This window comes from Perca flavescens, chromosome 4 (assembly GCF_004354835.1).
Source record: "Perca flavescens isolate YP-PL-M2 chromosome 4, PFLA_1.0, whole genome shotgun sequence".
NCBI lineage: Eukaryota > Metazoa > Chordata > Actinopteri > Perciformes > Percidae > Perca > Perca flavescens.
The window spans coordinates 15,981,563-15,996,898 of record NC_041334.1 but is presented as its reverse complement, the minus strand read 5'-3'; the positions used below and the strand labels follow the sequence as shown (position 1 = coordinate 15,996,898).

Sequence of the window (15,336 nt, the reverse complement as noted above, 5' to 3'; positions counted from 1 at the left end):
ATAACAGGGTATGCGTTAATTTTCAATCTGCACCTTTCAAAGTTAGTCTTTTATTTAATTGGTGAAATAACTTACATAGCCAAGTGGAGAACAGAACATCGGACATCAAGATGAAACCGTGCAGTCTGTCTAATCATATAAGACTTTACTTGAATTTACAAAGCCCTGTACTCTATCTAGTCTAACATTAAGCTGCTAAAACCGCTTTATGTGTTACATATGTGTAGTATACTTATGCATGAGATAAAGCAACACATTGCCAAATAGGGCTGCTAGTGGTCAATTATTCGTCAGTGTTAAATCATTATAACTTTGAAACAAATGAGACAAATGTTTTATGTAATTTAAATTAAATCAATGGGCATAGTGGAACTCAAACAATAGAAAACATACAATGTGTGCCATTTTGCAGTGTATTTGACCTCATCTTCAGTAAATAGAAGCAGGATGATGAAATATCCAATTCATGTTTTCTGGAGCTTTCTAAAGTTAAGTGTTTATATAGTGGTGCATCACACTAGCGGGAAATTAAGTAACTCAAAATGAATAGGATTTGTCACACAAATGTAGGGTACTTAATTTAAAACACAGTAGGAAATCTGTTGGTTCAGCTTCTGTCCAGCTGCAGCTCTTCACTCTGTAAGAAACATATTGATACTGTCAGTGTGTGTTTTATTTACATACTGTAGTGTACACTAAAATATGTCTCTTTTATGGAAAAATGTGATATTCTTAAACCTTATACAAGTGGTAATACCTCTGACATTCAGTGTCATTGAGGATTCGGATGTCCCAAGTTTATTCTCAATGACGACTTTGTATTCCCCATCATATGTGGGTCCCACTCTTAGTATGAGCAAGGAGCAGACTCCACATACATTGGTGATGTGGTAGTTGGTGTTTGTGTTCAGGCTGATGTTGTTGTGGTACCATGTCACACGTGGAGCTGGATCACCCTTTACTGCGCAGCTTATGTAGCACTCGTAACCTTGTGGAGCTGTGCGCCTCTTCAGGGGAACGATAAATGATGGAGGTGACTGAAAATCAAAGGATTTTGTCTCTGGCATGTTTACTTTGAACTTTCCTGAAACACAAAGAAATGCTTAAAGTTAGGGTTTAACAGCATTATAATAGTTCAGTTTTACGCTTGTACCAGTGTCCTTGCCATGTGTCTTTTTTTTTTTTTTTTTTTTTTTTTTAAGTATCAGTTCAGGCGCCATTTAGACACTTGCACCGTTTTAAAAGTATTGTTTTAGCACCACTGTCAGGAAAAAAACAAAATGATACCCAACCCTTGTATTAACCTAAGGTAGTCTGGTTATCACCACACCAAGCTCAATCTTTTAAGATTGAACATTAGTCTGGGGAGTCTGCTCTGTATGTTCTACTGCACAAGAGGCGTGATCAACAGGCATAGTTCAAATGACTCTGTACGCAATTGGATAGTCCTTCAACCAATCAGACCAATGATCCGGGTGACGTAGCAGCGACAACGGCATCAACGGGTTGCTGCGCTTCGGTGGCCGCCATGTTGAATGTAAACAAGAATTGCCGGCAGATTGGGCTGGGTTTACCTAAACCTAAGGGGTAACTAGAGTTAAACTGTTCTGAGATCTGGTTTGGTGAGAAGTGGTTTTAAATTTCAGAATATAAGTGGTGAGGCATCTTTTGCTGGTAAATAAACATGTACTTCAGCATACGAACCAAGTTTTAGTGTTGTGTACAGGAAAGTGAGAATTGATTCAGATGACTTTGTGATCAACCCACAGGCACAAACCTTTTTCCTTTTTGGTTCCAAACATAGGCGATTCAGAAGGTGGTGAAGGACCAATGTCATTTTTAGCAAATACCCTAAAGTTATACTCCCGTCCGGGCAAAATATTGATAATGGTGAACTTATTGTTGAAGAGGTTGTCTGCCACTGTCCTCCAAGTATGTTTGAAAGAGTCCCGCTTGGATACCATGTAGTGTAGTCTGTCATCCCTCTTCTCATCTGGAGAGGGAGTCCAGGACAGAGTCACTGTTCCTGGGGTGTTCTGTTCCAGCTCCACTGGACCTGGAGGCTTGGGATCATCTACAACCAGATTTAGAGGCACAGAGATACAGAGGTCTGAGTTGCAAAAGTGTATCTGTCTATGCAACAAACGGTACCATATACAGTATCTGCATATAGCTCAGTTTCTCTTTGCAGTTTAACACTTGCATTCCATAAATCCAACTGGGATTTATTGGGTCAAGTGTTCTAATAATAATAATAATAGTTCTAATGCGGCCATAAAAGAGTATACATTCAGTCTCTGTAACCTCACTGTGTTTGTGATATGTTTTTATATATCAAGCCATGAACCGTAGTACTTCATGGCCATGCACACTGAGATTCACCTGTAACTCTGATTTCAACATTGATGCTGGCCTGGCCAACAATGTTCTTGACCATAATGGTGTAGATGCCACTGTCGGACCGCTCAGATGTCGGGATTAACAGTTGAGAGCCTTTATCAGAGTTGGTAATAGTTACGTGTTTGGCCACTGGAATACCATCTTTTAGCCAAGAGATTTGTGGCACTGGGGAGGCCTGTAGACAGTAAGAAAGATATCACATTAATTTGTAAATTAAATAAAATACATTCTCGATGAACCCATTAGGAGGAGAACTTCTGGCACAATACCTCAAAGTTGATGTTCAGACGGACTGTGTTACCAGATCTAACCACCACAAAGGTCTTCATTTTGCGGTCTTTAAAGTTTGGCTTTACTGTGAGGGGGAAATTTAAAATACAATGTTTAGATTTTTGTAATTATATAATTATGTAAACTGGAAGTTTTTCATTCTGCTTAAAATAATATTTTTAGTCTCTGATTTTTTAAAATAATGTCTACTGATAGATTATTAAGAAATAAAAAGCCTTTGTTTGAATTCTTGAATATTTTCTATTTCTGTAGACGTATAGGTACACCAGCTGTTAAAAATACCACATTGCAATCTGTTATTGGAACCTATTTCAGTGTTGCAAATGATACACAACCACAAGGTGACCAAATAAACCAAGAAACCAAAACAAGCAGTTTCAATACGTACATATCCACATGCATGAAACTCTTTTGGTTAAAAACAACAAAACCTTTATTGCAGTGGTGTTTTATTGTTGTGCCATGCCTTTAAATTGCTACGGTTGGTTGAAAGCCCAACCTGTATTTTGCTTCAGTATTTTGCTGGGCTGTCCTGTCTTGTCAAAACAGTTTTACCCTTTACCTGCAATATCCACGGATATGAAAAAAATATATAGTGTAACTACACTATAGAAAAAAGAAAAAAAGGAAAGCTGTTATGCAGGCTAGCCTATATTTTCTTGGTTCAGAGCTATGGCGTACCTTTGACAGGCATAGGGTTTTAATAGGCAAAGGGTGCACTGTGCACATGTATTATGGAAGAACAACTTAGATTATTTGCTATTCATGCAGATACTAAATAAAACTTGATCAGGACATTATATAGAAACAGGTTCTTGATTTAAATTTCAAATCTTACCAGGAGGAGGCATGGCAATGATGTAATTGTCAAAGCCTTGAGGTTCTCCATCACCTCCATAATTAGTGGCAATTACTCTCACCCAGTAGGTGGCCATTGCCTTTAAGCCGTGCACGTTGTAGGATGTTAGAGGAATTGGGATGGCATTACAACGGGTCCATTCAAGGTTTTCTATTGGTCTGATCTCTACGTAGTAGCCTTGGGCTTCATCCTCTACTCCTTTAATTTCTTTAGGTTTTGTCCAAGCCAGTGAAAATGTGGTGTAATTGGAGGATGTTAACTTTAGGTCTGTGACTTTGCCTGGGGGTTCTGAAATTACAGTAATTAGAGGTTATTGGCTCAATGTTGCAGTGTTTTTATAATTACCAAAGAGCTAGAAACAGCATTTTGTCCAACAGGATGTCAGCATGAGTTGAATAATCTTCAGTGAAGACAACTGTAGTAGAATGTAAGAATTCAGTGTGACGGGCTTACTCATGGGATCTCTTGCGATTACTGTGTCACATGGAAGACTAGGATGTCCAGCACCAGATAGGTTGATAGCAGACACCCTAAATTCATATGCTGCCCCTTCAATAACATCTTCCACTGCAAACTTTGTATCTGTGGAAAAGCAAGAAATGGTTATCATATGACTAGGAATGCTCATTTATGTGGGCAGATGCATAGCAGGCATTGAGTTTCACACTTTATTTGGTAATTTCCTGCAGCTTGCCATAGTATTCGGATACCTGTAATAGGCCCTCCTTGGTTTACAAGGCTCCAGTAATTTGTGCCTTTCTTGTTCTTTTCTAAATTGTATCCCACTATTTTGGTTCCTCCAGTGTCACATGGAGGACACCATGTCAGATTGATGCAGTCTTTAAAGGCACTGACCACTTTTGGTGCTGTTGGGGATCCAGGATAACCTGTGGGGGAAACATGACATGTTAACTATTCTGTGATATTATGTTATGCTGCTCTATTTTTTTTTTTGTTACTTCCAAAATTAAAACATGCTGCACAACTCCAGTATTCCATGCTTTATTAACCAAATTACTCAATTTGATAGATAGCTGAAACCAGCAAGAGAGCTATAAAGTGTTTGGCGAATAAAGCATGATGTACTGGAGAAGATAGTTTATTAAATTTGATGGACACACAATGGTCTGCACCTCACTGTGTGTTCTCAAAGTCAAGACTTTTATCACCTCAACTGAAGGAGTTGGATGATGTTATGTTTTCCTCAAATTAATGCAAAATGTTTACTGTTGTACATTGTGGAAAGTTGGTCATCAGGCCAGGTAGATCTGATTAAAGCACCGAGGTGTTAGGATTTGAACATTGCTGATTCCTGGCAACTCTTAGTGGAAGTATCAAAAATGACATCCTACAATAATAATAATAATAATAATAATAATAATCCTCCTCTTTTAAAGGCATACTATGTAAGGGAAAAGTTACATAGTATGCCTTTAAATACTCAAAGGCCATATGCAAATGTTTGTGTATCTAGAAAGAATGATGAAATCCTGAAATATTGCATCTTCTTAAAATAATATTTTACCTGCTTCCCTAGAATTTAAGAGGTTTTCATCAGACAACAGCAAAAATGGCTCCAACTAAAGACTTACGTAATACACCAGCTGGTATGTCCTCTGACTGCAGGTAGTCACTGATGCCTTCTGAGTTCTTGGCTCTGATCCTGTAGCAGTATCTCCTTCCAGGGTTCACATCTGAATCTTTGTAACTTGGGTTGCTGCCAGGGATCTCACCGAGATTTGACCATTTATTGCGCCCAATTTGTTGGCGGTCTATGATATAGTTTGTGACCGGGCATCCACCATCGTCTTTTGGTGGTTTCCATTTGAACTCAACAGATGTTACTGCACTTTCTAATATGTCCACAGGTCCTTGTGGTGGTGTGGGTTTGTCTGTTGAGGAAATGAAAATAAGTCATACTAACAGCAAAAAGCATTGATCTCCTTTTTACATACAGAACAATGGCAAACTTTAAGTCTCTAATTGTCAACTCACCCAATACAATAAGTTTGGAAATTGCCTCAGTTGTACCAAATTCATTTTTTATCTTTATTTTGACCTCTCCACCGTCTTTCCTTTGACACTTAACAAGGCGTAGTTTGCTTTCAGTAGCTGATGTTTCAATCTTCACATTGAGAGCGGGCAAAAGCTCGTCATCATCCTTGTACCACTGTATATTCATCGGTGCCCCACCGGAGAATGGCAGCTTCCATTCGGCATTTTCACCTGCCTTTATAATGATTGGCTTTGTGAATTTTCCTAGTGCATCAGCGTCAATTTTTGGTGGATCTTCAATGTTAGAGAAAAAAGTTTTTGTGAAAAACCTGAACCGTTTTAACCCATGGGAAAATGTATCAATTGATACTAAACCTTCTTACTCATTTTTATTCTGACCTTGAATATGAAGTGTTGCTTCTGATTTACGGCCTTCAGCTTCAAAGCGGTACACAGCTGCATCATCTTTTTTACAGCAATCAATTATCAACCTGTGACAGGCTCCATCTTTGATAATTGTTACACCATCCTCATTGGTTAGCTTGTCAGATAGAAATATATTCATCAGACAAACATTTTCATAAATTGAGGTATGCAATGCACTATATATTTTTGGCTATGATGGATCATTACGGTTTTGCAAGCTAGGAAACAGAAAGATGCATGGCAGTAATCCTATACTCATAATTCTTCCAAAATAGTTGACTTACCAGCTTCCCATCTTTATACCAACGTCCATCAGAGGTCTCACTGCTTAGTTTGCAAGACAGCTCTGCCCGTTCACCAACATTAGCAACAGTATCTGAGAGCCCACTGACAAACTGAACACCACAATCTGCAACAGTAAGAACCAAGTAAAAAAAATTTAATTATGAAAATGTGTGCATTGTATTTGGCGATACGTAACCTCTGTTATATTTACTATTCTATTATAATTGACTATTTTAGTGTGCAAGTCCATAAATTAATAGTAGAGACTGCAGAGCAAACAAAGGTAGAGACGATGCAGTTTTCTATTTTACGGCATAAGCAAATGAAGGATAGCAATCACCAGAGCATTATTCTTCACACAATGCAAGGATTTTACCTATAACTGTGTCAGGAACCAAAGGGCCAGTTCGTACTCGCTTATTTTTCTTATCCTCTGCATCATCTCCTTTATTTCCATCATCTCCATCATCTCCATCTGTCAGGAGGTTCTTATTCGTGCCGTCTCCATCACCCTCGTCTCCATCAGTCTTGCCTTCAGTCTTGCCACCAGTCTTGCCACCAGTCCCATCACCAGAACCATCTCTTCCATCTCCCGCATTTGCAGCGTCCTTTTCAGACTGTGCTCGTCTGGCTGCCTCCAAGTTGTCTTTCTGTTTTTGTAGCTTGGCCTGCTGTTCCAATGCTAGTTTAATCAGGTCATCTTGATTCCCAGTTTGGGTGCCCTTGCGGCCTTTACCATTTGGATCCGCTGAATTACCGTGAACACATTAAAGTAGGGAAAATTAATCTTCTACTTTTGTTGAAACATTTTTTAAATAAACAAAGATGGCTGTCACACTATCAAGATTACTTTTTATTATGTATTGTATTGTATTGTATATAAAAAGAGATATCCTACCTTCCACTTTGAGAGAGGCACTGCTGGTTGTTATTCCAGCAATGGCATAATATGCCCCATCATCTGCTATTTTACAGTCTTTAACTCTCAATGTGTGAATTAGCTTGTCCTCTGAGACAGTGATCTCATATTTGTCCCCATGTTCAAGTGAAGAATCCTCTTTTGACCAGGTAATTCTGTTGAGAGGTGTTGATAAGACGCACTGAAAGATGGCGTCCTCACTTTCAAAGGCCTTCACGTCCTTAATCTTGGCTATGAAATCCACATCAGGCACTGAGGAGGGAGGAAGGGTGGATTTGAAATTTACTGGTGGATTAATTGAGTGACTCCTCATTCCTAAACGTGCCTTGAGTTGTCTCACCAAATGCCAGTACAATCATCTTGTTTTATTACAGTAGCAATAATTGCACTTTACCTTGGAAGTCAGTTGCGAGGACATTTGCGTCTTCAACATCAAGCTGGTAAAATCCAGCATCTTCTGGCTGAGGATCTTTGATGCTGAAAACATACTTTGTCCCGGTTTTCTTAAGGCTATGCTTTGAATTTTCATCATCACCATAAGGAACAGATTCCCCATCCTTTTTAGAGAAACTGATTAGATTGTTTGATTTCTTTTCTATTAAAGCAGTGATTGGTTTTAAATAGTTTATTTTTAAATACATATTAACTCACCTTGTATAGGTTAATGGCACTGTTGGGATCCTGTAGTTTCATGTCGAGGCTAAATTCAGCTCTCCCATTGGGTTTTACTTCTATTTGTTTCACATTTTCCAGTTGCTCTACAACCTACAAAACAAAACAAAAAATTCCTATGCATGTATCTGTAAATATTGCTCTGAATTTCATTGCTGAAGCCACAATTTTAACTAAAGTGGGCCTTGAACAGTGGATGTTAAGGCTGGTTTAGCCTCGGGCAAAACTAATCATTTCAAAACTTGGAAAAAATCCTTTAAAAATCCCTTTTCATCAGAGATATGCTTTTAAAGAGTATATTAAAGCTTTAGTGCGTAACTTTTTGATATTATTGAACGTCCGTTACATTCAAGCCATTGCCAAATGAGTTGCTACAAAGCTAATTAAGACTATCAGCTCCACACAACTCTCTCTCTCTGTATTTCTCTATGTTCAGAAGATTGTCATCCGGCAAAATTTTGCGCGCAATAACTTGATTGCAGATAATTACCTCTTTTGAAGGGGGGGGGGTGCGCTGTGCACGATCACGGAAGGCTTGTATAATCACTACTTGGTGTGATTACAAGTGCACACTTCTGACTACACCCAGAGGTGAAACAGGCTTTAAACTTTCAACCAGACCGTGGAACATTACTTTACAGACTGGTGTTGAGTTACTCTGTGAAGTCAGCACCAGGTTTTCTATTCCCACTTTAAAACACTATAAGCAAATTATATAAACTCTCACAGCTCAAAATGCACTTTAATTTTCGACCTTATTTTAAACCTCACCAGCATTTTGCAAACTTCAAAATACATGATACAGAATTCATGTGCAGTTGTTACAAACTGCAAACAGTACAGTACCTTTGCCTGCTCATCTGCCCTTTCCTTTTTCAACTGGTTGAGTCTCTTCAGCAACCAGCGAAAGTCAAAAACACCAAAGTCTGCACAGATTTTTTCATAGTCCTTCTTTGGTGCATTGATAAGCAGTTCCAAGAGCTTAGGATCAATTTCTCCTTCTGTTTTTGGTGGCAGTTTTTTTTTTCTGGGGACAACAACACTGAAAAGAGAAGAACAGAGTTACATGTATTTTGGGGTTCTACAGCAGTACATATTTAAAAAAAAATACAGTAGCAGTGCATACAAAAAATAATAATTTGACTCTGATAAACTTACGTTTTCTTAAGCATTCTTCTGAAATCTTGTGGTGCTTCATTTGCATTTGCTAAAAGAAAATGAGATGTACCGTGAATTGAAAAAAAAGAGATAAAGGAGATTGTTCTTTTTAAAGGGAAATGATGATTCACAAACATATTTGTTGAAAATGGTTTTATCAAATCCTTCAAATGTAAAAATAAACAAAAGACACTGGATGAAATAATTTGTTTATCTTTAAATCCATAGGGTCTTGCTCTGCATATTTGTTTAATTACAGCATAGATCTCAGTATTTTATTACCATGTTCAACACACATTATTGGTATTTTTTATGAGGTCCAATTTCAAGAAGAAAAAACCCAATCAGGAACTCTCTGTAATTCTATAAAAGAAATGTGTGGATTGATGAATGATAGAAAGAGAAAACTTAAGCTACTTCTAATTCTAGTTTCATACCTGCCTGGGCTTTCTTCTTCAAGCCAACTGGAAGAGAAAAAAAATACAAACAAGAAATCATTAGTGAATAGTCAAAGCTCCAGTATATTATACTTTAATTTGATTTATTTGCAATGAACATATGGCATAGTAATAATTTGTCTTTTACCTTCAATAACCTTAAGAGCTGCAGTGCAGACAGCCATTCCATACTCATTGGTGGCGATGCATTTGTAGGTGTCAGCTTGATCTGGTTTTATCTTGAGTATCTGATAAAGCAATTTTTTCGTAGTTAGATTGCATCTTTAGTTGCTAGATATTAGTTTCTGAGCTTTCTTAATTAATCAAGTACTGTGAAGTACTTTGATTAAGAGCAAATCAAAGCACTTCACTTTAGTGTACTTTTAAATAATTGTCTGGAAATGACATATTTAATACAAATCAGGAAGTATGGAAGTACAGGAGAGTGGATGGTGATACATTGTTATAAGATATATTTGTTGTTTTATACGAGATGTTAAGCATTTTTATTTGCATACTGTTTTCTCACCTCAAGGATGTGCTCTTGAGCTCTTTCATCGTATCTGGACTTGTATATTTGTGGGTCATCAACCTCGCCCTTATTACGCCCCCATGTTACAGTTGGTGCGGGCTCTCCACTAACCATAGCTTTGAAAAATCCTTTTTTACCTGAAAAATCAAAATACCGAGAGCCATACAACAGTAGCTGCCGTTACATGGTCAATATTTTTTCAAATCATCATTCTGATTAGAAATTTCAAATCAACTCTTTACATGGACACTAAATAAAGTGATCCGATAAGATGTGTGTTGCCCCAAAGCATTTCATCTGAATTTAACTTGTTTTGAATAGCGCAAAGTGGTTCCAGCCGCAGTGAAGTGTCTAATATGCCGGAAAGAAGAAAATTGAGTTGGTTTGGTGGATTCCGGCTTTCATTTTCATAATTTTTTCAAAAGAATTTTGAACAATTTGTTGTGTTTTTTTTATTATTTTTTTTATGTCTCTAACTAAAAAGTTGTATCAGAAACAGAGCAGTTCTGTTACCGCCATGTTTCTGTCCCTCCTGAAGCAACGTCACCTAATGTTACCCCCCCCACATGGGGCAAACATGCAGAAAGAATACATTTATTCCAACCAGAGAGAAACAATTGAATTAAGCGTTTACATGGATATAAGGCACTAATATTTTCCTATTGAATGCATTATGAGACATTACATTTACAACACCCCTCTCAACCTGATTTAAAAAAATCCTACCAATCAGGCTGGATCTGGCCAGTCTCTTCCATTTGAGGGGGTTACATGAGGCATTTTTATTCTGATTGGGCCATTGTTCTGATTATTATTGGAATATTAGGGTCCACGTAAATGCAGCTAGTGATGCAGTTGTAGATAGTGTTTCATTATGTTGTTTTTACCAAAGTTCTACTTTGTGGGTTTTGTTATTTACCCTCTTGAGCAGTCACAGACATTGGTTTCCGAGTGAAGTCAGGTGTTGTCTTTCCTGCAGGCATTTCCTCAACATACTGAGTGATCATTACCCCGGGAACTCTGGACCTTTTCTTGATAGCCACTGTTAAGACCAGAACATACCAATAAGACTCTGCTGTGTGAGGTTCTTAAGCAAACATAGGCAAAAGAAACAGAACAAAAAAATGTTAGTTTGGGAATATTCATTATTCACATTGTTAAAATATGCCTGAGCAAAACCATGGGATTGGCTATGCTTACAAATATGTTTTGAGCTGCAGTTTTTCTTGCCCTATATCTCAAAAGTGATAGCATTATTTAAACCTCCGAAGCTTTAAGTTTTAAAAACTGTTATATTATATTTAATAACAATTAAATCCAAGATTTGTGAAAAAAGCACCATAGTAAACAGTCATGGTGACTTTAAATGGGCATTACACACTTTTACTTTTGGTTGCAGTTATGCTAGAATTCCACAAGAGGTCAGTATTTACTTTCTCTTTGTCAACCATTGCAGCTGACACTTGGCAAAAACTCTAATTTTTTGAACTGTTCTGATTAGGATGTATTTTGGATTAAACTATTTGTGCCTAAAGGCAAACATATAGATTGCAAAAACATCTCAGTTAAAATGGTGGTAATTTGTCATGGATTCATTTAAAACTAATATTCTTCTATTATAAAATAAATAAGTACATTTTATGTAAATGAATGATGATGAAGTGGAGGTGCCTCAATCAGTACGTTTACATGCACACCAATATTCCACTATTATTCCGAATGTGAAAATATTCCGAATTTGATACAGGTCATGTAAACAGCATATTCCGGTTGGATATTCCGAATACGGCCTTTTTCCGAATATATTAAGACGTGAGATATTCCGGTATTATTTGTGTTTTAGAGGCATTGTTTGGACATGTATACAGCGCATACGGAATATGTATCTCAATCTGGGTTTTTACCGCAGCCTTATGGTCAGCTCTGTGCGTCGCTATGGTTGCTGTACACAAATCAACCAGCCAACAGTTTGCAGGGCTGCAGTCATGATAAGAAGGAGAAACACAGCTACTTTTAAACATTATTAAAGACTTGGATATCAACAGGTTTTTGGATTGTGCACACATCCCTACATCAGCCTTTTCAAGAAGCTGTTTGAAGTAATGAAAGAGGGACTCTGTGTTCGCACGGTCCAAAAAGTCCTCCACCGCTGGTAAACTTTGAAAAAAATCCTGTTTTGCACGGATACATGTAAACGGGAATATTACATTACATGTCATTTAGCTGACGCTGATATTATATATCAGAGGTTGCACGCCTCTGCAACTAGAGGTTAAGTGTCTTGCTCAGGGAGACATTGGTTGATGTATCGCAGTGGGAATCAAACCCAGATCTTCTACACCAAAGGCATGTGTCATATCCACTGCACCGTAACTAGGGTTGGGTACCAAAACGCGGAGACCAAATAAGAACGAAAATTTGGTGCCTCATTTTGGTGCCTGACTTTACACTACACTCGACAGCAGGTAACGTTAGCTATCAGCTGGATTAAACACGGTTAAAATGCTGAGAGCTAACGTTAAACAGTGTAAAGTGTGACTGTATTTCATGTAGAGGATTCCATCAGCGGGACGTTACAGTATGCTCTGCAGCGCAACAGCTGCCGTTGTCGGAATTAAACAACACAGACGGTGCGTTCACTTAAAACAGGTAGCCTTGTGGTGCATTCAAAGTTATTATAAAATACCCTTTTCCCATTAGGTGGTTGTTTTTGTCGTTCAACAGCAATTTACTGGTGAAAGAAGTTAGTTATAAGTTATATTATACTTTTATAGTAATAATATATTATATTATTATTTTATTATTAAATCTTTAATTTTGACCATATGGCCTGAGCAATAAACAAGCCGTTCTTTAATGTCGCTGACTGTTGTTTAGTGCCCTTCTTTTTGTTCTTCTTTTTTTAACTTGATTAAAAAGTTCAGTTCAGGCACCGGCAGCGTTTTAAAAGTATCAGTTTAGCACCGGTATCGGAAAAAACCCAAACGATACCCAACTCTAGCCATCACCACCACAAATCCAGGAAAGGACCGCAGGTTGGAATCAAACCTGTGGCCCCTGACATCAAGAACAGAGCCTATACCGCTAGGCCACCCAAGCCTAGAGGAATATTAGTGGAATACTCACTTTCAATAGCTATGTAAACAGCTTAGTCGGAATATCGTCTTTTTCGGAATTAGGGCAAACATAGTCAATGTCAACAGCACTATCACCTTTGGAACCCTTAAGAATTTCCTCCTGTAGTGTTGGAAACAGCTAAAGAGAGATGGGTGACACTTTTTGTCAGCCTTATTTCTCTCTAGGATTTTAGCTATAGCATGACTCAGCACACAACAGAAAGTTCATCCACTGTCTGTTAATCCTTTTTCTGCACCAGCATCACACCTCGTTATGACTCATAGCGGCTTCATTCATCTTGGGGCTTGAACCTTTGACATGAATTTACTGCTGCATAATACAGATAGGCCAAACAAGTAATTACCATGTGCAAAATTGAATGTGTCCCACAATTATTGCAGTAAAATACATTCTTAAGCGATATGGAACTATTGTAGTCTTATGATTTATTATGTTTCTAAACCGTGCCAGTGTTCACTAGGATATGTAGATACCATACCAAATCTTAAATCACATTCCGATTTATTTAATCAAAACACCAGCTAGAAATTGGTTTTTAAAGGGATGCCGCACCTAAATATTTTCCATTAATACTGTACCGCCGACGGCGACTCCATCATATCTGTTTCCAGCAAAACCGACCAAAAGCAGAAAATCCATGTTATGTACTTCTTTACACATAAAAAAAAATGTCAGACTGCCTGACTGACATGTGATGTGCATCCTTTTTTAGAAAACACTTAGTTTTTAGAAATGTCTCATGATAAATGTGTCTAGAGGTGTATTATTCCACTTTTACTTCCGGTAAAGAAGGAAAAGAAAATCGCAATACTCAATACAATCAAATCCCAATACTTCTAGAATCGTAATAAATGAAAATCGCAATACAAAGTATGAGTATGGTCATATGATGCGTACGTTGTACCTTTTAATTGGTTTAGATCCTTTTTGGAGCTTTTGATTTAAACATAAAAAAGGGAAATTACAAACGAAACAAAACATGACAATGACCATCTTAAATGCCAGGAGAGAGACCTGTCTGGCACCCCTAAGCCTAATATTTCTTCAATTTTTTCTCAGTTTAATGCTGCGTTCTATTTACCTCGGAACTCGGAAGCCGCAACTGGGAATGACGTCATACCCGAGTTGAATGCGTTCTATTAAAAAGCCGGATTTTCATTGTTCATTAGCTCTAGCCCGGTTAGCTATTGTTAGCAACCAGTTGATAACACATTACGCCGTTTTTTGTGCATGCAAACAGCGTAACAACATTTCCACAGATAGAAGTTGGACATGCCTGTGTGAATGACTGATTTAGTGAGACACAAATGAGACCGAAGTGCTTATAACTTTATGTTACTGCAGCTTTCAAAACTGTTGATACAGGGGGCAGCTATGTTGGATTTTGAACTCGGGGTACTGCGAGGTTGTACGCGTTCCGAGCTCGTAACTACGAGGTCAGGGGGCGTGTTTCCAACTTTGACCTCGTAAATAACAAGTTGCGAGGTAAATAGAACGCGGCATAAGTTTTGGGGGAACTTTTCCTGATCTAAAGTGAGTGTCAAAGGTCACAGAGGGTGTCATAAAGATGGTAAAGCCCCTTGAGGCAAATTTGTTATTTGTGGTATTATATAGTCCTACGTAAAATTGACTTCTTTCTTTCTCTTCTGCAGTCATATCTCAAGTATTTTCTGTTACAGAAATTTGTTTGGTATAATTTATGCTAAATGTTTCTAAATTATAACTTAATAATACAGCATGGTAGTCTATTAACAACCATTCAATATTTTAAAACAGAACACACACTAAAAAGTCCCTCACATTGCCAACTTACCAAAGGCTTTTGGGTCCTGGTTTGTTTTAGAAGTCATTGCAGCGTTGGTCGATTGTTTGCCAGCTCAGAGTTTTGAGTTTTGAGTTTTTTGGCTGAAACACAAAGAACAAACTGTCAAAATTGATGTAGCTACATCAGTATTTATTATATTTGTCAGTATTCAGAATCAAGCATAGCGTTCCAAGCATTCATAAGGCTGACATTGATTTGTAATTGAGAAGAGTTTGTTGATATGACTCAACTGAACTTTATATTATACACTTTTCAAGACAAGTACTTTTTTGAATTTGTGGTTTTCTAGATTAATGTGTTTTTCCGCTGTGTAGTTGTCAATCAAATACTTTTAAATGTTAGATCTTTCACATGATGTTACTAACTTTAAGACATTATGTTGTGCTAAATGGTGAACTG

At 37.6% G+C, this 15,336-nt stretch overlaps 1 protein-coding gene across 1 annotated transcript; it reads right to left on the bottom strand.

Annotated features, from left to right (window-relative positions):
* Nucleotides 1-632: 632 nt before the first annotated feature.
* Nucleotides 633-14,962, bottom strand: LOC114553689 (immunoglobulin-like and fibronectin type III domain-containing protein 1). The gene is made up of 21 exons (XM_028575027.1): nt 14,926-14,962; nt 10,894-11,061; nt 9,972-10,111; nt 9,591-9,690; nt 9,443-9,469; nt 9,006-9,054; nt 8,694-8,889; nt 7,827-7,940; nt 7,570-7,732; nt 7,155-7,427; nt 6,256-6,380; nt 5,945-6,086; nt 5,546-5,839; nt 4,261-4,437; nt 4,004-4,132; nt 3,530-3,838; nt 2,670-2,755; nt 2,383-2,575; nt 1,778-2,074; nt 758-1,084; nt 633-637 (listed from the first exon to the last, which is right to left on the bottom strand). Exons 1-21 carry the CDS (start codon nt 14,960-14,962, stop codon nt 633-635), a joined length of 3,351 nt encoding a protein of 1,116 aa, XP_028430828.1.
* Between the last annotated feature and the right edge of the window lie 374 nt (nt 14,963-15,336).

Coding starts and splice junctions, on each gene's coding strand:
- LOC114553689 (XM_028575027.1), bottom strand. CDS start 14,962: ATGACTTCTAAAACAAACCAGGACCCAAAAGCCTTTG. Junction 11,062..14,925: donor CCAGGACCCAAAAGCCTTTG/GTAAGTTGGCAA, acceptor TGTTTGCTTAAG/AACCTCACACAGCAGAGTCT. Junction 3,839..4,003: donor AATCGCAAGAGATCCCATGA/GTAAGCCCGTCA, acceptor CTGTAATTTCAG/AACCCCCAGGCAAAGTCACA.